This window comes from Aquarana catesbeiana, linkage group LG05 (assembly GCF_042186555.1).
Source record: "Aquarana catesbeiana isolate 2022-GZ linkage group LG05, ASM4218655v1, whole genome shotgun sequence".
In the NCBI taxonomy this organism is placed as follows: Eukaryota; Metazoa; Chordata; class Amphibia; order Anura; family Ranidae; genus Aquarana; species Aquarana catesbeiana.
In genome coordinates, this window is record NC_133328.1 from 643,039,886 (window position 1) to 643,064,738 (window position 24,853).

The following is a 24,853-nucleotide window of genomic DNA, read 5'->3' on the forward strand; positions in this document are numbered from 1 at the left end:
TAGGTATTCCTGCACCATGTAAAACAGACGCTGGAACCGATCATACCTTGGGGCTGCGGACCAAAAAAATTGTCTGAACGCATCGGTCAGACGGCCACCTTCTCCACCGCTCCTTCTTTGACTGACCGAAGCCTCAGCAACACGTCCAGAAACAGGAGTTTGTAACCTCCCAGTCTCTGGGAACGCGTTGCACAGACCTTTCTGCAAGGCCTCCCGAAGATGTTTCATCCTCTGCTCCCTCTGCGATGGCAAGATAAGGTCCGCAACCTTACCCTTGTAACGTGGATCAAGGAGGGTTGCCAGCCAGTATTGGTCCTTCTCCCTGATACCACGAATAAGAGGATCCTTACGCAGGCTTTGCAGGATCAGGGAGGCCATGCAGCGTAGGTTTGCTGAGGCATTCGGTCCAGAGTCCTCTGGGTCACTAAGGACGACATGGTCCGCAGCCACCTCCTCCCAGCCACGTACAAGTCCATGTGTTTCTTGGGACTGATCCCTTAAAGACTGCTGCTGATGCTGAGTGCCAGGCTCCACCTCCATACTGACACAATCTTCCTCCTCCTCCTCCTCCTCTTCCTGTGTGATCGGCGGGCACGCAGGAACACTGTCTGGATAAAGGGGGCCTTGAGAGCTAAGGAAGTCCTCCTCTTCCTGCCTCTGTTCTGCCTCAAGTGCCCTGTCCATTATTCCATGCAGCGTGTGCTCCAACAGGTGGACAAGGGGGACAGTGTCACTGATGCATGCACTGTCACTGCTCACCATCCTCGTGGCCTCCTCAAATGGTGACAGGACAGTGCATGCATCCCTGATAATGGCCCACTGGCATGAGGAAAAAAAATCAAGCTCCCCTGACCCTGTCCTGGTGCCATAGTCGCACAGGTACTCATTAATGGCCCTCTGCTGCGTGTGCAGCCGCTGCAGCATTGCCAACGTTGAGTTCCACCTGGTGGGCATGTCACAGATTAGGCGGTTCTTGGGCAGGTTAAACTCCTTTTGGAGGTCCGTCAGCCGGGCACTGGCATTATATGACCAGCGGAAATGCACACAGACTTTCCTGGCCTGCCTCAGGACATCCTGTAAGCCCGGGTACCTGCCCAAGAACCACTGCACCACCAAGTTAAGGACGTGAGCCAAACAGGGCACATGGGTCATTTGTCCCTGTCGGAGGGCAGAGAGGAGGTTGGTGCCATTGTCGCAAACCACCATTCCTGCCTTAAGTTGGCGTGGCGTCAACCACCTCTGAACCTTCCCCTGCAGAGCTGACAGAACCTCTGCCCCAGTGTGGCTCCTGTCCCCCAAGCACACCAGCTCAAGCACCGCATGGCATCTTTTGGCCTGCGTACTTGCGTAGCCACTTGAACGGCTACGGAGCACCGCTGGTTCCGAGGACAAAGCACAGGAAGAGACCATGGAGGAAGAAGAAGAGGAGGGGTGGAGGAGAGAGGTGTGTCACAATCATTAGCATTTTGGAGGCGTGGTGGCGGAACAACCTCCAACACTACTGCACCTTGTCCTGCATACTTCCCAGCTGCCAGCAGAGTCACCCGATGCGCCGTGAAACTTAGGTAACGTCCCTGTCCATGCCTGCTGGACCATGAGTCAGCGGTAATATGCACCTTACCGCTGACCGCCCTGTCCAGCGAGGCATGGACATTGCCTTCCACATGCCGGTAGAGAGCCGGAATCGCCTTCCGTGAGAAAAAGTGGCGTTTGGGTACCTGCCACTGAGGAACCGCACATTCCACAAACTCACGGAAGGGGGCAGAGTCTACCAACTGAAAAGGCAGCAGTTGAAGTGCTAGCAATTTTGCCAAGCTAGCATTCAACCGCTGGGCATGTGGATGGCTGGGAGCAAACTTCTTTCGGCGGTGCAGCAGCTGGGGCAGGGAAATTTGCCTGGTACAATCTGACGTCGGTGTACCAAAAGCAGATTGCCCACACGTACTTGACTGTGACACACCTAATTCTACACCTTCATTCCTCTCAGTGCAGGTCTCAGAGAGGACTGAAGGTATAGTGGGGTTGGAAATCTCAGCTGATGAGGAGCAAGGAGAGGTCCTCTTTGTTCTTTGGTGTGGGTCTTTTAGATACGCTTGCCAACGAACTGCATGGCAGGTCAACATATGTCTGGTCAAGCATGTGGTACCCAAGCGGGATATGTTTTGGCCACGCGAGATACGCTTGAGACATATGTTGCAAATAGCAGCGGTGCGATCTGATGCACTCGTCTCAAAAAAGGCCCACACCAAAGAACTTTTTGAATAATGCGCAGACTGCAGCGCCCTGCACATGTGGAGCTTTGGGGTGTGATGCAGTCAATGTGCTGCCCTTAGGCTGGCCCCTGGAGGGCATCCTGCCTCATTCGTGATGTGCCGCCTCCTCCTCCTCCCCCTCCTCTCTCCTATCAGGCACCCACGTTGAGTCAGTGACCTCATCATCCCCTCCCTCCTCATCACTGGAGCAAACCTGGCAGTATGCTGCAGCAGGGGGAGCATGACTGCCAGATTGCTGTCCTTCTTGGGCACCCCCTCTGTCCGTGCTCATGTTACTGCCTTCATCAAGCTCAGTATCATCATCAGAGCCTTCCAAATGCTGGGCATCCTCCTGGAGCATGTACCCAACACTGTGGTCAAACAGTTCGAGGGACTCCTCAGGAGGACAAGGTGGGGCTAGGGAAGGAGTCACTGATGACATTGAGCCGAGGGAAGAGGCAGCTGCTTTGCCAGACAAAGTACCCTGGGCATGGGTGAGAGAGGATGAGGAGGATGAGGACGGCTTGGTCATCCACTCGACCAAGTCTTCCGCATGTTGCGGCTCAACACGGCCAGCTGCCAAAAAAAAGGCCAAGCGTGTCCCACGGCCACGTGCTGATGAGGATGCACTGTCTCCACGACCAGCACTAGACACAGAGCCTGCTTGCCCTCTCTTATTGGCTTGTGACTGTCTGCCTCTCCTTCTTGGCCTTCCAGACATACTAATGGCCTGTAGCTGCACTAAGCTGGGATATATATATATATATGTACTGATACTGCAGCTAGCAAAATCATCTGCCTGCCTGTAGTATGAGAACACCACCAACCTTCTACAGGTAGCTTTAGCTGAACACTGTGAGGTGGACGCACCCCACTAACTTGTAGGTTTAGCTGAACACTGTGAGCAGGACGCACTGCACTAACTGTAAATAGTCTAGCTGCCTGACTTTGGTACTAATAGGATCAAAAGAACACCAGCAATTTTCTTCAGGTAGCTGTATATACTGTAACAAGACAAGCCTGCCTGTCAGTAAGAAGATAACAGGAACGGATCTAGCTGAACACTGTGAGCAGGACGCACCCCACTAACTTGTAGGTTTAGCTGAACACTGTGAGGTGGACGCACCACACTAACTTGTAGGTTTAGCTGAACACTGTGAGGTGGACGCACCCCACTAACTTGTAGGTTTAGCTGAACACTGTGAGCAGGACGCACCCCACTAACTTGTAGGTTTAGCTGAACACTGTGAGCAGGACGCACTGCACTAACTGTAAATAGTCTAGCTGCCTGACTGTGGTACTATTAGGATCAAAAGAACACCAGTAATTTTCTTCAGGTAGCTGTATATACTGTAACAAGAAAAGCCTGCCTGTCAGTAAGAAGATAACAGGAACGGATCTAGCTGAACACTGTGAGCAGGACGCACTGTACTAACTGTAAATAGTCTAGCTGCCTGACTGTGGTACTAATAGGATCAAAAGAACACCAGTAATTTTCTTCAGGTAGCTGTAAATACTGTAACAAGACAAGCCTGCCTGTCAGTAGGAAGATAACAGAAACGGATCTAGCTAAACTGAATACAGTGTGTATATATATATATATATGCAACACCTGGGATGCATATATTTACACAATACACTGTAAGTGCAGCTAACTGACTGACTGTCTGCCTAATCTATCTAACTCAAATCAAATGTCACTGTCTGTCTCTCTCTCTTTCTCAATGAATGCCGGAACACACACTACACAGGGCCGCCGTGCAGGCGGCCTTATATAGTGTGGGGCGTGTACTAAATCCCCTGAGCCATAATTGGCCAAAGCCTCCTTGGCTTTGGCCAATTACGGCTCTCTGTTCAGGCGGCGCTGTGATTGGCCAAGCATGCGGGTCATATTTCATGCTTGGCCAATCATCAGCCAGCAATGCACTGCGATGCCGCAGTGAATTATGGGCCGTGACACGCCACACGAATTTGGCGCGAACGGCCCATATCGTTCGCAATTCGGCGAACGACCGAACAGCCGATGTTCGAGTCGAACATGGGTTCGACTCGAACACGAAGCTCATCCCTATTTGTCACTATTCCGCGAGTGTGCGCAATTTTAAAGCGTGACATGTTAGGTATCTATTTATTCGGTGTAACCTCCGCTTTCACAATATACAAAAAAATGGGCTAACTTTACTCTTTTGTTTTTTATTTAATTAATGAAAGTGTTTTTATTCCAAACAAATTGTGTTTCATAGACCACTGCGCAAATACAGTGTAACATAAAATATTGCAATGACTGCCTTTTTATTCTCTAGGGTCTCTGCTAAAAAAATATATATAACGTTTGGGGGTTCTAAGTAATTTTCTAGCAAAAAATACTGTTTTTTAACTTGTAAGCAACAAGTGTTAGAAAAAGGCATGGACTTTAAGTGGTTAACCGCTTCCGGACCGCCCACCGCATATATACTGCAGCAGTGTGGCCCGGCTGTGCAAAATCACGTACCTGTACGTGGTGTAGGGGCACGCACCGCCGAAACACCGCTCCCACTGTGATTGGTATATTGGTATGTAAACAAGGCAAACCACTGATCTGTCAGGGAGCAAAAGAGAGAACTTGTGTTTCAGCTAAGCTGATTGGACACAGCGGGAGCCAATCAATGGGTCAGGTGACTGTGATGGCCGCCGGGACCCACCGATCATTTGGAGGAAGGGCAGAACCGCGGTCTGCCTGTATAAACAAGGCAGACCTCTGTTCTGTCAGGGTATAAAAGAGAGATCTTTTGTTTCTGCTAAGCAGAAATGTGGATCTCTCTTTTCATCCAGTACATCGACTCCCCCCACAGTTAGTAAGCACTCCCTAGGAGCACACTTAACCCTTTGATTGCCCCTAATGTTAACCCCTTCCCTACCAGCGTCATTTAAACAGCGACCATAAATTTTCTTTTTAGAACTAATCACTGTATTGGTGTCACTGGTCCCCAAAAAGTGTCACTTCGTTTTAGATTTGTCCGCCACAATGTCGAAGTCCCGCTAAAAATCGCTGATCGCCGCCATTACTAGTAAAAACAAAATGTAGACATGTGATTTTTTAAACATTTTTATGGGGTATGTTTTATAGCAGAAAGTAAAAAAATATATGTTTTTTTTTTTCAAAATTGTCACCTTTTTTTGTTTTAAATGCAAAAAAAAACAAAAACACAGAGGTGATCAAATACAACCAAAAGAAAGCTCTATTTGTGGGGAAAAAAGGACATCAATTTTATTTGGTACACAAATTGAATGTGTTAAGGTTTGACCTCATATTATATGGTTTTAGTAAATCTAAACGAAAATTGCACAAGAAAATTGTATAATGTATGGCCAGCCTAAGTTAGCTAAATTTCTGTCATGACAAATACTCAAGGCCTCTGTCCCAAGTACCTGACATAAATAAATTTACACACATTAATTAATTAACAAAACATTAATTTTATACCTCAGAAACTCTGACACTGTAGTCATCCTGTGTATGTGGTCTCTACACATTGATGACAATATTGGTGAGTCTACTCCATTGTAACATTGTTTTTTATAAAATTATATTTACTGGAGAAATTAATTTTCTTCTGGTAACATTCTTCTCTTCTACAGATTGGAAATGAATCGCCTGACAGACAGTTCATGTCCCCACCTGGCTTCTGGAATAAGAAATAACCGGACACTGAGGACACTGGACCTGTCCTTCAACAATCTGGAAGGTCCTCATTTCAGGGATCTGATGGAAGCTCTGACAACAAGCCAGATAGAGGAATTACAGTGAGTATAACACGACTGACTCACACAATCACATTCTTGGACAGTTTTATATCTAAACCATATAATATTAATAATAATACTGTGATTATATGAATCTTCTTTTTGTCACTGTATATAGCCAATCACGTTTTCTAAGTTTAGGCTCACATTTATTATGTTTGCTTATATGGAATCTTTACCTCACCGGCCCAGAGACAATTCCTGCACATGAACAGATCACTCTTGCAGTGCCGTATTTGAATAGCATCTGTACAGTGCAACTGTTATCTTGGTGTCTCTGCAGCGGAATAGTAAATAAAAGTGTCTGGAACAAACTCTTCAAAATGGGGATCAATGGTAATTATAATATGGAATATTTACCTCACCGGCCCAGAGACAATTCCTGCACATGAACAGATCACTCTTGCAGTGCCGTATTTGAATAGCATCTGTACAGTGCAACTGTTATCTTGGTGTCTCTGCAGCGGAATAGTAAATAAAAGTGTCTGGAACAAACTCTTCAAAATGGGGATCAATGGTAATTATAACATCCACTATTCAGTGTAAGGGGACCTCGTCATTACTACACATTTACTATTCAATGTTAGAGGATTTCCCCAGCACTACACATCTACTTTTCAGTGCGAGATTGCAGTGCATTAATGGCTGCTGATTGGCCAAAGCATGCACCTGACCTGCATGCTTTGGCCAATCACAGTGCATTCTGCTGTGAGAGCCATGATTGGCCAAAGGCATCGTGCCTTTGGCCAATCATGGCTCAGGGGGCTAAGTCCACACCCCACACTATATAAAAAGGGGGAAAGGTTTGGGACTTTAAATGAGGTGTAGGACGAGTAGGTCCAATGCCTCCATCCCTAATATGCAGGGAAAAAACAAGAAAAATTTGGGACTTTAGATGAAGCATGCAGTATGAACGCAAGTAAGCATTGTGCGTCTGTAACGTATTTATTCTATATAACAATACAGCTAGAGTAATACACAATGCAAGTAAAAATACAAATTAGTACTAAAAATGCATATATATATATATATATATATATATATACACACACACACACACATATGTCGCTATCTGTACTTCTATGCCTTGCTACTATGTGTGTGTGTGTATGTGTGTGTGTGTATATATATATATATATATATATATGTAAAGGCTAGCTGGAGGCTAGCCTGTATTTGTGGGAGGAGGCTGAGAGGGCTACTTAAGCCTCCTCCTCCTTCAGGCCAGGGCTCGTCGGCGTCTCTGGGTTCATCAGGGGGTGGGGCCTACACGTCACTTCCGGGTCGGCTGCAACATGGTGGCGGTGCCTCTCTCGGGGCTTCACCGGGGAGTTCGCCTGTCCACCCACCTGGTCCCCCCTTGGCACCCACATGACGGGTCCCTGCTTCTCCCGGTGTTTCGGGGGCAATGCTCGGCTGGCCACCCGCCCGCCGCCGACTTCTCTCCCCATTCAATTATCTAACATAGCTCCACGAGGGAGCCTCTCGCTGGCCAGCCCCTTTCTCCCCATTACCAGCCTGCTCCAGGTGGGAGCCGCCTGCCCGCTTTCCCGGGTGTTAGGGGGGGAAATGTCCAGCCAGCTGCCTGCTCCTCCCTGCCAGGGGGGGAGGGGGGGGGCGCCCACCCACCCGCTTCTCCCGGCGAGTATGTCGGGGAGGGGGGCCTTCCATCCATCCTCCACCCACCCTTCTTCCCCTCGGCTGCAGCTGGTCAGGTGCGGCCCGCCCGCTTCTCCCGGTGATTATGCCGGGGGAGGGGGGGGCGTCAATCCATCCTCCGCTCACCCTCCTTCCTCCTTCGGCTGCAGCTGGCCAGGTGCTGCCCGCCCGCTTCTCCTGGCGCTCGTGCAGGGGGGGCGTCTGTACATTACCTCAGATGCCTCTCTCTTCATCTCTCATCCAGGTGCCAGAGCTGTCGGGCGGCGCTTCTCCCGGCTCCTGTGGGGGAGGGATGTTGTTCATCTCTATCTGGGCACAATCCTGCATAGTCGAGGGGGGGGCACCGCCCGCTTCTTCCCTATGTTCCCTCTGTTCTTCATCCCTCTGTTCCTGACAGCGTGGGGGGAGGCTGCCCGCTTCTCCCGGTACGTACGTACGCCGTGGGAAAGGGAGGGGGGTTGTGCCGTCTGTCCGGTCATCCATCCTCCAACCACCCACAGCCCATCTGTCCGGGGTGCTGCCCGCCCACTTCTCCCAGCTCTCAGGCCGGGAGGGGGGGGCGCGTCCATCCATTCTTCACCCACCCATTTGCCACTCGCCCGCCAGTTCACCTCCCCGGTACCACGCCGTGCATCGTGGTGGGGACGCCCACACGTCTCCCAGTTCGCATGGCTGGGGGGGGCGTTCACCCGACCGCTCACCTCCCCGTATTCACGTGGGGCATCACGTGGGGGGGGATCCCCGCACGCCTCCCGGGCTTCCACCGTTTCAGTCACAAGTGTTCATATCGTGGCATTTCGGCCTCAGGATTTCTGTCATAGCGTTGTGGCACAGGTTTCTGTCATAACGGTTCTGTTTAGGCGTTTATTCTCATCGCTTGTTTTTCTGTCATGGCATTTTTCTGTTATAGCGTTTCCTGCCTCAACATTGTTATTGTTGCGTTCTGCCCCAGCATTTTTGTCAGGGCATTCGGCCCTATTATTTCTGTCATGGTGTTTCTGCTCCAGCGTTTCTGTCGTAGCGTTCAGCATTTCTGTCGTATCGTTCAGCATTTTTGTCGTAGCGTTCAGCATTTCTGTCGTAGCGTTTAGCATTTCTGTCGTAGCGTTCTGCCCAGCATTTCCGTCATGGCGTTTAGCATTCTGTCGTAGCGGTCTGTACAGCATTACTGTCATAAGAATTCTGCATTTCTGTGATAGCGTTCTGCCCAGCATTTCTGTCATAGCGTTTAGCATTTCTGTCATAGCGTTTAGCATTTCTGTCATAGCGTTCAGCATTTCTGTCATAGCGTTCAGCATATTTGGCTTAACGTTCTGCTCAGCTTTTCTGTCTTGGCGTTCAGCATTTCTCTCTTAGAGTTCTGCCCTAGCATTGCTGTCATAAGCGTTCAGCATTTCCGTCTCAGCGTTCTGCCCTAGCATTTCCGTCTCAGCGTTCTGCCCTAGCATTTCCGTCTCAGCGTTCTGCCCTAGCATTTCTGTCATAGCGTTCTGCCCCGGCATGTCTGTCTTGGTGTATAGTCTCGGCATTTCTGTCATAGCGTTTCTTCCCCAGAATTTTCTGTAATAGCGTTTGTGGCTCAGGATTTCTGTCATGGCATCTCTGCCTCAGGATTTCTGTCATGGCGTTTTTTCTTTATTCGGTCATGGCGTTTGCTGTCAGTGTTCTGCCCCAGCATTTCTGGCTCGGCGTTCAGGCTCAATTTTTTCTGTCTCGGCATTTCCGTCATAGCGTTTTCTGCCCCAGGATTCTGTTTTTGCATTTCTGCCATCAGTATTTCAGTCATAGCGTTTCTGTCATTGCGTTTCGGTCATGGCATTTCTGCCTCAGCGTTCTGCCCCAGGATTTCTGTCATCACGTTTCTGCCTCTGCGTTCTGTCAGAGCGTTTTTCTACCCCAGCATTTTCTGTCATTTCATTTCTGCCCCAGGGTTTCTGTCATAACATTTCTGCCCCAGGGTTTCTGTCATTACATTTCTGCCCCAGGTTTTACTGTCATTACATTTCTGCCCCAGGTTTTACTGTCATTACATTTCTGCCCCAGGTTTTTCTGTCATTACATTTCTGCCCCAGGTTTTTCTGTCATTACATTTCTGCCCCAGGTTTTTCTGTCATTACATTTCTGCCCCAGGTTTTTCTGTCATTACATTTCTGCCCCAGGTTTTTCTGTCATTACATTTCTGCCCCAGGTTTTTCTGTCATTACATTTCTGCCCCAGGTTTTTCTGTCATTACATTTCTGCCCCAGGTTTTTCTGTCATTACATTTCTGCCCCAGGTTTTTCTGTCATTACATTTCTGCCCCAGGTTATACTGTCATTACGTTTCTGCCCCAGGTTTTTCTGTCATTACGTTTCTGCCCCAGGTTTTTCTGTCATCACGTTTCTGTCTCAGCATTTGGTTCAGCATTTCTGTCTTAGCGTTGTTGTCCTTGTGTTTCTGCCCCAAGATTTCTGTCACAACTTTCTGCCTCAGTGTTCAGCCTCAGCATCTCTCAGAGGGGCATTGTTGTACAGTCACGGCACATACTCCGGTAGCTGTTTCATCTCCATTGTTTGTCATGTCTCATCGTTTTGTGTTCATGGTTGTACCTGCGTCAGGTAGCTAGGGCTCACATGTCAGGATCTGTCACGTCTACAGATCCATACGGGCTGAGGTTTCGTTTGTTAATGATTGTTGACCACAATCTTCTCGCCCGTATAACATACGTCATACGATGCACGTTCATTCACCACACCTGTACGATTACCCACCACGGTCTGTGGGTACACCAGCCCTGAGTTTTCAGTTAATTACTTGTCTCTGCGCGGCAGGCTACTCGGGCTCCTTCATTACTCACACAAGGGGGGGGTCCATCATCAGCTTCATTCACGCGCAGTGGTCTTGACATTTCATGTTCTCATACTTGGGTAGGTATGGAGGGGTGTTGTTGTTCTCATGTCTTGTTGTCTGTCTTTTCTCGTGTGCATGTTCTCAGGTTGGGCTGTATTGGCATTCGTCATCCCCTTGTTGGTCCTTAAGTGGTAGGTTGGGCAAACGTCGTCATGATTCTGGATTCCACTCTCGGCTCGGATCTTGTCTAGGAGGTGGCCTGGAAGACAGCTCAGGGACGTCAGTCCAGTCATCTTTTCCGTTCCCCAGCCGGTTCCAGGTAGGGGGGGTCACTTTGGGTATGACTGTTTTCATGCCATGGGACTTATTTCCCTGGGGTGGAGTCTGGCCCTCCTTCCTCGGTTCTGGTTTCAGACTCAGTTGCCAGGTCACAGGCTGAAGCACGACCCGATTGCATCAGTTGGGCCCAGTATTCTGTGTCTGGCATGGTTTCTCCATGTTGTCAGTACCTATTGCCATAGGGCATGGGCCTCATCCACCTACTCTATCACATCCTTCAGGTATTTAGCATTTTGAACTCCTACCAGTTGTTCTTTGGCACTCACCCTCGCACTTCCCCATACCAGTAGGGCCAGGCCAGGGCTTGGGAGGGGTTTCACTGAGCACATCACGTGTCCGTTTGTAGTTTCGATATTCTCAGCCATTCGTTTTGCAGGGGCTCCTCGGGGCAGCCATTGCTCCCCTTCCCCCACGCATCCTCATTCACAAGCAGTTCATTCTCATTTCTGGGTCGTCTCGGACTTCAGGCCCTGTCCAATCGTTCACGGGATGTTTAGTTGGGTTCTGGGTAGCTTCACAGGTCTGTAGGGGGTTCTGTCTCATCACCAAGTCGGGGGGGGGGTTGTTTCTCCGGTCATAGGGGACACTTTTCGGATACATACTGTTGCCATCCGGGCGCACGCTACTATTCTTGATGGATTGTTACCTCCCCTTTTTCTCCTAAATTTGTGTCTTTTTGCCCTCTTTTCAGGCATACTGACCAGTCAGGCCAAGGCACACCTCAGGCCTTGGTGCTTAGGAGTATCACTTTCTCACTCGAAGACTCTGACTACAAGTGTAAAGGCTAGCTGGAGGCTAGCCTGTATTTGTGGGAGGAGGCTGAGAGGGCTACTTAAGCCTCCTCCTCCTTCAGGTCAGGGCTCGTCGGCGTCTCTGGGTTCCCACCCACCCGTTTCCCCCAATCTTCATACATACTCATATTACTTTTACTTTTTCTTACATTCAGGGTATGCCCTCTTTTCAGGCATACTGACCAGTCAGGCCAAGGCACACCTCAGGCCTTGGTGCTTAGGAGTATCACTTTCTCACTATATATTTTATATATATATATATATATATATATATATATATATATATATATATATATATATATATATATATATATATATATATATATATATAATGTAGACTGCCTGCACTGTATATACAGTCTAGACTGAACGCACTATATATATATATATATATATATATATATATATATATATATATATATATATATATATATATTTATATATAATAGTGCGTTCAGTCTAGACTGTATATACAGTGCAGGCAGTCTACATTATATATATATATATATATATATATATATATATATATATATATATATATATATATAAAAATATATATAAAAATATATATGGCTTTTTTTCAGCGGGAACGCGGGAGAACGCAGTTTCGGCACCTCCTGGACTGACTGTATGTAATGGTAAGGGGTGCTGGGGTGTGCTGCAGGGTATTGATGCTCACTGCTGGGGGGATCTATTCTAGCTGGAGGGGATATATTTTCACAGGGCGGGTCTATTGTTGCTAAGAAGGTCTATTGTTGCTGGTGGGGGACCTATTGTTGCTGGGGGTGGGTCTTATGTTGCTGAGGGGTCAGTTGTTGCTGAAAGAAATCTACTGTTGGGGGGTCTATTGTTGATGGCTGCCGGAGAGTCTATTAATGCTTGCTGTGCGGAGATCTGTTGATGCTGCTGGGAGTCTATTGTTGCTGGTAGGGAAATTTTGTTGTGAGGTGCTCCATTGCTGTTACGGGGATCTATTATTGCTGGCTGCAGGGGATCTATTTTACTGCTTTTCTTGATATCATTACCAAATTCCATACAAATTACTTAGCAACACAAAAGTATACTTGGTTCTGTATTGTCTAAAAGGTGCGGTACTGGGAAGTGGGTAGGGGATGGAACCAAGGGATGGTGCTCGGAGGTGGGTAGGGACTGAGAAAAGGGGTGACTCAGAAAGGGAGAGTTCCTGCACCTATTGTCTGAGAAAAAAAGCCCTGTGTGTGTATGTGTATATATATATATATATATATATATATATATATATATATATATATATAAGAAGTACAGATAGCGACATTCCCAATACACATATAGTAACATGGGAAGGAGGTACAGATAGCAGTGTGCCCGATACTGGCATCCGTGTTAACATGATGTGTAGAACATAACATGATTAGTAAGATTGTAAAATCATCAGACATGATTGGTAGATAAGTAGATGAATTTCATGTAGATAATGTAGCTGAGGCATCAACAAAGCTTGACACGTTTCGTGGATGTGTCCACTCATCAGGAGCAGATGCAACAGATATCTCTAAAATATGAGTATAATAAACCACAGTCTGACTAAAGAGGATATATAAGGCTACTTACACGGTGGCCTTATGTAGTATGGTACGTGGAGGAGACTGAGAGCTTGAGCTAGATTTGGCAGGTTAGTTAGTGGCATGCAGGCAGTTTAGTGTGTGTGGGTATATATACAGTATCTCACAAAAGGAAGTACACCCCTCACATTTTTTAAAATATTTTATTATATCTTTTCATGTGACAAGACTGAATAAATGACATTTTGCTACAATGTAAAGTAGTGAGTGTACAGCTTGTATAACAGTGTAAATTTGCTGTCCCCTCAAAATAACTCAACACACAGCCATTAATGTCTAAACCGCTGGCAACAAAAGTGAGTACACACCAAATTAGCCATTTTCCCTCCCCGATGTCATGTGACTCGTTAGTGTTACAAGGTCTCAGGTGTGAATGGGGAGCAGGTGTGTTAAATTTGGTGTTATCACTCTCACTCTCTCATACTGGTCACTGGAAGTTCAACATGGCACCTCATAGCAAAGAACTCTCTGAGGATCTGGAAAAAAAAGAATTGTTGCTCTACATAAAGATCGCCTAGGCTATAAGAAGATTGCCAAGACCCTGAAAATTAGCTGCCACATGTTGGCCAAGACATACAGCGGTTTAACAGGACAGGTTCCACTCAGAACAGACCTCACCATGGTCGACCAAAGAAGTTGAGTGCACGTGCTCCAGAGGTTGTGTTTGGGAAATAGACATATGAGTGCTGCCAGCATTGCTGCAGAGGTTGAAGGGGCGGGTGTCAGCCCATATGCCGCACACTGCATCAAATTGATCTGCATGGCTGTCGTCCCGAAGGCAGCCTCTTCTAAATATGATGCACAAGAAAGCCTGCAAACAGTTTGCTAAAGACAAGCAGACTAAGGACATGGATTACTGGAACCATGCCCTGTGGTCTGATGAGACCAAGATAAACTTATTTGGTTCAGATTGTGTCATGCCTGTGTGGCAGCAACCAGTGTGTCTTTGTGTGCCTACTGTCAAGCATTGTGTTGGGAGTGTCATGGTCTGGGGCTGCATCAGTGCTCCCGGCACTGGGGAGCTACAGTTCGTTGAGGGAATTATGAATCCCAACATGTACTGACATACTGAAGCAGAGCATGATCCCCTCCCTTCAGGGACTGGGCCCTCAACATAACGACCCGAAAACACACCTCCAAGACGGCCACTGCCTTGCTAAAGAAGCTGAGGGTAAAGCCAAACATGTCTCCAGACCTAAACCTTATTGAGCATCTGTGGGGCATCCTCAAATGGAATTTCGAGGAACGCAAGTCCCTTTGGGTCTGGTATGGATATTAAGGGGAAACCCGCACCCAAAAAAAAAAAAAAATGGCATGGGGGTTCCCTAGGCCCCCAGGCACTATATACTCTGAACAGCAGTATACTGTACGGCGTGCCCAATATACTCTGCAGAAAATTGGGCCTTAGGTGTTGGTGGTGCCACAACACTGTAACCCCTCAGATACTCTTGTTGAGTGCAGGAACGGGCCCTGCTGTGAAATATTAGATCAAAAATTGTAATTACGTGCCCCTGTTAAACAGGGGCAGAAAAATTGGGCCTTGGGTGGTGGTAGTGGTGCCACAACACTGTAAACCCTCACAGTTGTAGTGAAGTAGTTTAGTGGTTAAATAATTAATTAGTAGTTATGATAATGATGTAAGTAATTTTCCAGCAGCAACCCGATTCTTCCAGAAAGATGCACTTTATTGACTTCCAACACAGAACAAAGTCCATAAGATACTTGCAACAGATGACACAATCCAACAGAGTAAATGTGACAAAGAACAGTAGCCTTCATAGTCCCATTTCTTTCCTAGACCTGTGCCATCATATCCATGGAGAATGAACAGACTGAACACCAGGTTACATTCATTATACACGGAAGGGCTGAGCAATTTGATTGGCCTTTTCCATTAGGCCTGCTTCTGTCTGCTTCTGTCTTTTAGAGTGACAGATATTGACCCCGAGCCGTAAACAGCTGCAGTCATAAACTGCCCTAATTTGCATTCTTGCATATTCACATTAACATAGCACAGAGTCATTATCTGTCCTCTTTGATATGTGGAGTAAATTATTGTTTGGCCACTACCCCCTTTGGTCAACAAGGCCCCTTTGAACTGCGTAATTAGATTAACAGATACCAATGTGGCCCTGCACAACCTTAACACCCTTTTGATGTGTAAAATGGATTTGTCCTGAAATGCCCACCCACATATAACACAATATACAATTTTATATATATATATATATATATATATATATATATATATATATATATATATATATAACCACTTGACCACTGGGCACTTAAACCCCCTTCCTAACCAGACCAATTTTCAGCTTTCGGTGCTCTCACATTTTGAATGACAATTACTCAGTCATGCAACACTGTACCCATATGAAATTTTCGTCCCTTTTTTCACATAAATAGAGCTTTTTTTTGGTGGTATTTGATCACCTCTGGGTTTTTTATTTTTTGTGCTATAAATGAAAAAAGACAGAAAATTTTGTAAAAAAATGAATTTTTCTTCATTTCTATTATAACATTTTGCAAATAAGTAATTTTTCTTCATAAATTTGGGCCAAAATGTATACTGCTACATATCTTTGGTAAAAATAACCTAAATTAGTGGATATTATTTAGTCTGTGTGAAAGTTATAGTGTCTACAAGCTATGGTGCCAATCACTGAAAATAGATCACATCTGATCACACCTGATGTACTGAGGCCTATCTCATTTCTTGAGACCCTAACAAGCCAGGAAAGTACAAATACCCACAAAATGACCCCTTTTTGGAGAGTAGACATTCCAAGGTATTTAGTAAGAGGCATGGTGAGTTTTTTGAAGTTTTTTTTTCCCACAATTCTTTGCAAAATTAAGATTTTTTTTATTTTTATTTTTTTCACACCAAATTGTCGTCATAACAGGTTATTTCTCTCACATAGCATGTACATTACACAAATGACACCCCAAAATATATTCTGCTACTCCTCCTGAGTATGGCGATACCACATGTGTGAGACTTTTACACAGCCTGGCCACATACAGAGGTGCAACATTGAAGTAGCACATTCAGGCGTTCTAGGAGCATAAATTACACATCTAATCTCTCAACCACCTATTACACTTTTGAAGGCCCTGGAGCACTAGGAAACGCCCACAAAGTGAACCGATTTTGGAAAGTAAACACCCCAACGTATAATCTATGAGGCATAATGAGTCTTTTGAACGGTTCATTTTTTTCCAGAAGTTTTTGGAAAATGTGCAAAAAAAATGAAAACACATTTTTATTTATCGTACATCACGGGACACAGAGCACCATAGTAATGACTATCTGGGTTATATGCTACCTTTGGGTGATTGGACACTGGCAACCAATAGTAAGAAGGTTCCTCCCATATAACCCCTGCCATACAGGAAGTACCTTTAGTTTTTTGCCAGTGTCTTGAAGGTGATGGTCACGGCTGCGGAAGCTCTTCAAATAAATGTCCCAGTGAGGATGTTATATCGGATCCATTCGGATGGCATAAAAAGCTAAAGTGGATGGTACCCGAGCCTTGGTTCAAGAACAAGGTTTTGCCTGTAATGTGTCCTTTTAGGCGCTGGACCCTAGTTATATGGTATCCCTGGTCTTTACTTGCCCAAGGGAACCAAAAGGGTGCTTCACAGGTCCAGGGGTGTGGACCCCATTCAATGGGGGACCCAGTCCCTGAAGGTCCTCAGTGGCGATACCCACCGTGATGGGGAAGATTGGGCCTGTGTCAGGCCCTGCAGCGAGGACCGGTGAGTACTCCCTCTGGGAGGCCTATCAATATTTCTGTTGTTCCTAATATAGGGTGTCCTAGTAGGCCCTGTGTCTCATTGCAAGCGGTTACTGATGTTACAGAGCAAGCTGACAAGTGCAGCTTATGTGTGTCTCCCACGCGTGGTGGTGTGTGTCGCGCACGTAGGGGCGTGCGCGTGCGTCGCAGCGTGCCTGTGTGTGCGCGTCGTGCAGGGTGCGCGTGTGCAGTAGAAACACGGCTGCGCGTACGTCACTGGGCGGCGCACGGGTATAAGGGGAGGCTATGCACCTGCATGTTCATTGCTGCTAGTCAGTTAAACTCAACAGAGCCTGGTGTGCGGTGGGACACAGAGGTCTGGGGGACATTAGCAACAGGTTGAAGGCTGGTAAGGCTGTGGTGGCGGCTGTACACTGGACCCAGCTAGATCACTCAGAGGGAGTGCCTTTTTTTCCTCAAACTTGTAAGCAATGTCTTCCAGGAAACGAGGTACCGGGGAGCAGGGCAGTCCAGGGGTTAAAGGGACTCCTTCAAAAACAGGAGATCAACCTCAGGTTACTGCAGCATCAGTCTCCCCTGAAAGACCTGCGGCATTTGGCCTAGCCATTACAGTTGTCAGGCGTAGTGGCCACTACCAATATCCCTGCATCAGCCTATGTTACCAAAGATGATTTAGCATCAGCCCTAGCTGGCCTTGAAGGCAAGATAGCAGGTATGATTGCTACAGTAACACAGGGAGGGAAGAAATGTCATAGATATCCCTCCCCTGAGCCTGGTCCCAGTGGTGAAACACTTGAGCACTAGGATTCTTTTGGCATGGGTCCCTGTGATTTGGATCCAGAATGGGCAGAGTATTTGGAGGAGGAGGCCATTAAAGACAAAGAGGAAGGGGAGGCTGAAGAGTCTTTGGCTGGGGATTCAGGTTCTGAAGAACCAATTTCAGCCTCTCAATCTCAAAAATTATTTATCCAGTCCTTGGCCGAGATGGTGAGAGCTGGATTTAAATTACCTCCGGTGCAGGGACCAGGACCCTTCTGTTCTACATTAGGGTCCTTGCGTCCTCAACCAGGTTCTCAGGCGTTTCCTTTACATCCTTTATTGGAACAGGTAATTTACGCTGACTGGGACCACCCGGACAGGACATACTTGCCTTCAAAAAGGTTTTCTTTTTTATATCCTATGGAGGAAAAATTCAGGAAGAAGTGGGATACACCTTTGGTTGATGCTGCCATTTCTTCAGTGAATAAAAGTCTGACCTGCCCAGTGGATAATGCCCAGGGATTTAAGGATCCGGCACATAAAAAGCTGGAATTCTTACTAAAAGCTTCTTTTTCAGTAGCTGGGTCAGCAGTACAACCGGCAGTGGCGGCTATCGGTATTTGTCAGGTGGTGAAGGACCGTTTTAAGAAATTGGTCAGGAACCTGCCTGTTCAAGAGGACAGAACTTCCTCGTGCTTTATGTTTTGCGGTAGATGCATTAAAGGACTCGATTCAGCAGATGTCCCGGTTTGCACTACTCTCAATCCATATGCGCAGGGTACTGTGGTTAAAGAATTGGTCGGCCGAGACGCCATGCAAGAGGCTACTAGCGGCCTTTCCTTTTCACGGTGAGCATCTATTTGGGGAGGATTTGGACAAATACATCCAAAAAAATCTCAGGAGGGAAAAGCTCCTTGCTTCCGGTCAAAAGAAGGGGTAAGCAGCCTTCCTTTAAGATTCCCAATGCTCCTGGGCCAAGTGACTCTTCCCCTAAGAAGTATCGATGGCCTCAGCCACCTACCTTTAAGAAGCCTCAAGGTCAATAAAGACCTTGGACCCAGAAACCAGCCAAAACCAATTCCAAGTCTTCCTTGTGAAGGGGCGCCCCCACTCTTGATGGTGGGGGGCAGACTGTGGTGGTTCGCAGATGCTTGGGGAAAATTGGTTCAGGACAGGTGGGTTATTTCCACCATATCTCAAGGTTACAAAATTGAATTTCAGGATCTTCCCCTAACTCGATATTTGGTATCCAGGGTTCCATCAGACCCGGAGAAAAAGAGGGGACTATTCCTGGCTTTAGAACAGCTGGAAAGGCAGAAGGTAATCATCAAGGTTCCGCAAAAAGAAAGATTCAAGGGGTTCTACTCGAACCTATTTACGGTGCCGAAGCCAAACGGAGAGGTAAGGCCCATCTTGGACCTCAAATCCCACAATTCCTTTCTAAACCTCCGAACTTTCCGGATGGAGTCGGTTCGTTCAGTAATCACATCGTTGAGAAAAGGAGATTTTTTAGCGTCCATAGACATCAAGCACGCATACCGGCATGTACCGATTTTTGGTCCACATCAAAGATTCCTGCGATTTGCAGTAGAAGGGTGTCATTTCCAGTTTGTGGCACTTCCATTCGGTCTAGCCACTGCCCCTCGGGTCTTCACAAAGGTTTTGGCCCCAGTGTTGGTCCGTTTCCTAAGGTTTTTAGGCTGGATTCTAAATATGGACAAATTGGCCCTTCATCCAGCTCAGGCCTTAACATATCTGGGTCTGATCTTGGACACAACCCAAGAAAAGGTAATTCTACCTCCCTTGAGAGTCAGCTCTATAGTGGAGCTGGTTCAGAGAGTCAAGGGGGTAGAAGGTCCTTTGATTTGTCTATGCATGAGGCTGTTGGGAAAGATGGTGTCATCTTTCAGCGCAGTTCCCTATGTGCAGTTTCACTCCAGGATGTTCCAGAAAGCTATCCTGGAAGCCTGGGACAAGTCGGTTCAAACCTTGGATCATCCCATGTCTCTATCCCTAATAGGGATGAGCTTCGTGTTCGAGTCGAACCCATGTTCGACTCGAACATCGGCTGTTCGATCATTCGACGAATTGCGAACGATATGGGCCGTTCGCACCAAATTCGTGTGGCGCTTCACGGCCCATAATTCACTGCGGCATCGCAGTGCATTGCTGGCTGATGATTGGCCAAGCATGCACTATGACCCGCATGCTTGGCCAATCACAGCGCCGCCTGAACAGAGAGCTGTAATTGGCCAAAGCCAAGGAGGCTTTGGCCAATTATGGCTATGGGGATTTAGTACACGCCCCACACTGTATAAGGCCGCCTGCACGGCGGCCCTGTGTAGTGTGTGTTTCGGCGTTCATTGAGAGAGAGAGAGAGACAGACAGTGACATTTGATTTGAGTTAGATAGATTAGGCAGAACAGTCAGTCAGTTAGCTGCACTTACAGTGTATTGTGTATATATATGCATCCCAGGTGTTGCATATATATATATATATATATATATACACTGTATTCAGTTTAGCTAGATCCGTTCTCGTTATCTTCCTACTGACAGGCAGGCTTGTCTTGTTACAGTATTTACAGCTACCTGAAGAAAATTACTGGTGTTCTTTTGATCCTATTAGTACCACAGTCAGGCAGCTAGACTATTTACAGTTAGTGCAGTGCGTCCTGCTCACAGTGTTCAGCTAGATCCGTTCCTGTTATCTTCTTACTGACAGGCAGGCTTGTCTTGTTACAGTATATACAGCTACCTGAAGAAAATTGCTGGTGTTCTTTTGATCCTATTAGTACCACAGTCAGGCAGCTAGACTATTTACAGTTAGTGCAGTGCGTCCTGCTCACAGTGTTCAGCTAGATCCGTTCCTGTTATCTTCTTACTGACAGGCAGGCTTGTCTTGTTACAGTATATACAGCTACCTGAAGAAAATTGCTGGTGTTCTTTTGATCCTATTAGTACCACAGTCAGGCAGCTAGACTATTTACAGTTAGTGCAGTGCGTCCTGCTCACAGTGTTCAGCTAGATCCGTTCCTGTTATCTTCTTACTGACAGGCAGGCTTGTCTTGTTACAGTATATACAGCTACCTGAAGAAAATTGCTGGTGTTCTTTTGATCCTATTAGTACCACAGTCAGGCAGCTAGACTATTTACAGTTAGTGCAGTGCGTCCTGCTCACAGTGTTCAGCTAGATCCGTTCCTGTTATCTTCTTACTGACAGGCAGGCTTGTCTTGTTACAGTATATACAGCTACCTGAAGAAAATTGCTGGTGTTCTTTTGATCCTATTAGTACCACAGTCAGGCAGCTAGACTATTTACAGTTAGTGCAGTGCGTCCTGCTCACAGTGTTCAGCTAAACCTACAAGTTAGTGGGTTGCGTCCACCTCACAGTGTTCAGCTAAACCTACAAGTTAGTGGGGTGCTTCCTGCTCACAGTGTTCAGCTAGATCCATTCTTGTTATCTTCTTACTGACAGACAGGCTTGTCTTGTTACAGTATATACAGCTACCTGAAGAAAATTGCTGGTGTTCTTTGCTGGTGTTCAGTTAGTGCAGTGCGTCCTGCTCACAGTGTTCAGCTAAACCTACAAGTTAGTGGGGTGCGTCCTGCTCACAGTGTTCAGCTAAACCTACAAGTTAGTGGGGTGCGTCCACCTCACAGTGTTCAGCTAAAGCTACCTGTAGAAGGTTGGTGGTGTTCTCATACTACAGGCAGGCAGTTGATTTTGCTAGCTGCAGTATCAGTACATGTATATATATATCCCAGCTTAGTGCAGCTACAGGCCATTAGTATGTCTGGAAGGCCAAGAAGGAGAGGCAGACAGTCACAAGCCAATAAGAGAGGGCAAGCAGGCTCTGTGTCTAGTGCTGGGTCGTGGAGACTGTGCATCCTCATCAGCACGTGGCCGGGGGACACGCTTGGCCTTTTTTTCGGCAGCTGTCCGTGTTGAGCCGCAACACGCGGAAGACTTGGTCGAGTGGATGACCAAGCCGTCCTCATCCTCCTCATCCTCTCTCACCCATGCCCAGGGTACTTTGTCTGGCAAAGCAGCGGCCTCTTCCCTCGGCTCAATGTCATCAGTGACTCCTTCCCTAGCCCCAGCTTGTCCTCCTGAGGAGTCCCTCGAACTGTTTGACCACAGTGTTGGGTACATGCTCGAGGAGGATGCCCAGCGTTTGGAAGGCTCTGATGATGATACTGAGCTCGATGAAGGCAGTAACATGAGCACGGACAGAGGGGGTGCCCAAGAAGGACAGCAATCTGGCAGTCATGCTCCCCCTGCTGCAGCATACTGCCAGGTTTGCTCTAGTGATGAGGAGGGAGGGGATGATGAGGTCAATGACTCAACGTGGGTGCCTGATAGGAGAGAGGAGGAGGAGGAGGAGGCGGCACATCACCAACGAGGCAGGATGCCCTCCAGGGGCCAGCCTAAGGGCAGCACATTGACTGCATCACACCCCAAAGCTCCACATGTGCAGGACGCTGCAGTCTCTGCGCGTTATTCAAAAAGTTCTTTGGCGTGGGCCTTTTTTGAGACGAGTGCATCAGATCACACCGCTGCTATTTGCAACATATGTCTCAAGCGTATCTCGCGTGGCCAAAACATCTCCCGCTTGGGTACCACATGCTTGACCAGACATATGTTGACCTGCCATGCAGTTCGTTGGCAAGCGTAACTAAAAGACCCACACCAAAGAACAAAGAGGACCTCTCCTTGCTCCTCATCAGCTGAGATTTCCAACCCCACTATACCTTCAGTCCTTTCTGAGACCTGCACTGAGAGGAATGAAGGTGTAGAATTAGGTGTGTCACAGCCAAGTACTTGTGGGCAATCTGCTTTTGGTACACTGACGTCAGATTGTACCAGGCAAATTTCCCTGCCCCAGCTGCTGCACCGCCGAAAGAAGTTTGCTCCCAGCCATCCACATCCCCAGCGGTTGAATGCTAGCTTGGCAATATTGCTAGCACTTCAACTGCTGCCTTTTCAGTTGGTAGACTCTGCCCCCTTCCGTGAGTTTGTGGAATGTGCGGTTCCTCAGTGGCAGGTACCCAAACGCCACTTTTTCTCATGGAAGGCGATTCCGGCTCTCTACCGGCATGTGGAAGGCAATGTCCATGCCTCGCTGGACAGGGCGGTCAGCAGTAAGGTGCATATTACCGCTGACTCATGGTCCAGCAGGCATGGACAGGGACGTTACCTAAGTTTCACGGCGCATTGGGTGACTCTGCTGGCAGCTGGGAAGGATGCAGGACAAGGTGCAGTAGTGTTGGAGGTTGTTCCGCCACCACGCCTCCAAAATGCTAATGATTGTGACACACCTCTCTCCTCCACCCCCTCCTCCTCTTCTTCCTCCATGGTCTCTTCCTGTGCTTTGTCCTCGGAACCAGTGGTGCTCCGTAGCCGTTCAAGGGGCTACGCAAGTACGCAGGCCAAAAGATGCCATGCGGTGCTTGAGCTGGTGTGCTTGGGGGACAGGAGCCACACTGGGGCAGAGGTTCTGTCAGCTCTGCAGGGGCAGGTTCAGAGGTGGTTGACGCCATGCCAACTTAAGGCAGGAATGGTGGTTTGCGACAATGGCACCAACCTCCTCTCTGCCCTCCGACAGGGACAAATGACCCATGTGCCCTGTTTGGCTCACGTCCTTAACTTGGTGGTGCAGCGGTTCTTGGGCAGGTACCCGGGCTTACAGGATGTCCTGAGGCAGGCCGGGAAAGTCTGTGTGCATTTCCGCCGGTCATATAATGCCAGTGCTCGGCTGACGGACCTCCAAAAGGAGTTTAACCTGCCCAAGAACCGCCTAATCTGTGACATGCCCACCAGGTGGAACTCAACGTTGGCCATGCTGCAGCGGCTGCACACGCAGCAGAGGGCCATCAATGAGTACCTGTGCGACTATGGCACCAGGACAGGGTCAGGGGAGCTTGGTTTTTTTCCCCACGCCAGTGGGCCATGATCAGGGATGCATGCACTGTCCTGTCACCATTTGAGGAGGCCACGAGGATGGTGAGCAGTGACAGTGCATGCATCAGTGACACTGTCCCCCTTGTCCACCTGTTGGAGCACACGCTGCGTGGAATAATGGACAGGTCACTTGAGGCAGAACAGAGGCAGGAAGAGGAGGACTTCCTTAGCTCTCAAGGCCCCCTTTATCCAGACAGTGTTCCTGCGTGCCCGCCGATCACACATGAGGAGGACGAGGAGGAGGAGGAGGAGGAGGAAGATTGTGTCAATATGGAGGTGGAGCCTGGCACTCAGCATCAGCAGCAGTCTTTAAGGGATCAGTCCCAAGAAACACATGGACTTGTACGTGGCTGGGAGGAGGTGGCTGCGGACCATGTCGTCCTTAGTGACCCAGAGGACTCTGGACCAAATGCCTCAGCAAACCTACGCTGCATGGCCTCCCTGATCCTGCAAAGCCTGCGTAAGGATCCTCGTATTCGTGGTATCAAGGAGAAGGACCAGTACTGGCTGGCAACCCTCCTTGATCCACGTTACAAGGGTAAGGTTGCGGACCTTATCTTGCCATTGCAGAGGGAGCAGAGGATGAAACATCTTCGGGAGGCCTTGCAGAAAGGTCTGTGCAACGCGTTCCCAGAGACTGGGAGGTTACAAACTCCTGTTTCTGGACAACGTGTTGCTGAGGCTTCGGTCAGTCAAAGAAGGAACGGTGGAGAAGGTGGCCGTCTGACCGATGCGTTCAGACAATTTTTTGGTCCGCAGCCCCAAGGTATGATCGGTTCCAGCAACCATCGCCAGCATCTGTTTTACATGGTGCAGGAATACCTAGGGGCAAGATCAGACTTGGACACCTTTCCCACCGAAAATCCTCTGGGTTACTGGGTCTTGAGGATGGATCACTGCATCCAGCGTTCTTTCGGAACGCACATTCAGTGCTGCTGGAGGCATGGTAACCGATCACAGGGTGCGTCTGTCCACCGACTCGGTCGATCGACTGACCTTCATAAAAATGAATCAGTCTTGGATCACCACCAGCTACCAAGCACCTGATGCTGATGTAACCGAATAATTTTTTTTGAAATCTCAGATCCCTTCAAAGACTGCCTATGCTGA

At 47.8% G+C, this 24,853-nt stretch overlaps 1 protein-coding gene across 1 annotated transcript in view; it reads left to right on the forward strand.

Moving 5' to 3' along the window:
- LOC141145617 (NACHT, LRR and PYD domains-containing protein 1a-like) overlaps positions 1–24,853 on the forward strand; it is a 361,842-nt gene that overhangs the window by 171,033 nt on the left and 165,956 nt on the right. The window contains exon 7 of the mRNA XM_073632446.1: positions 5,871–6,035. Coding sequence (XP_073488547.1) covers positions 5,871–6,035 — 165 coding nt within the window. The remainder of the gene's footprint in view (positions 1–5,870; positions 6,036–24,853) is intronic.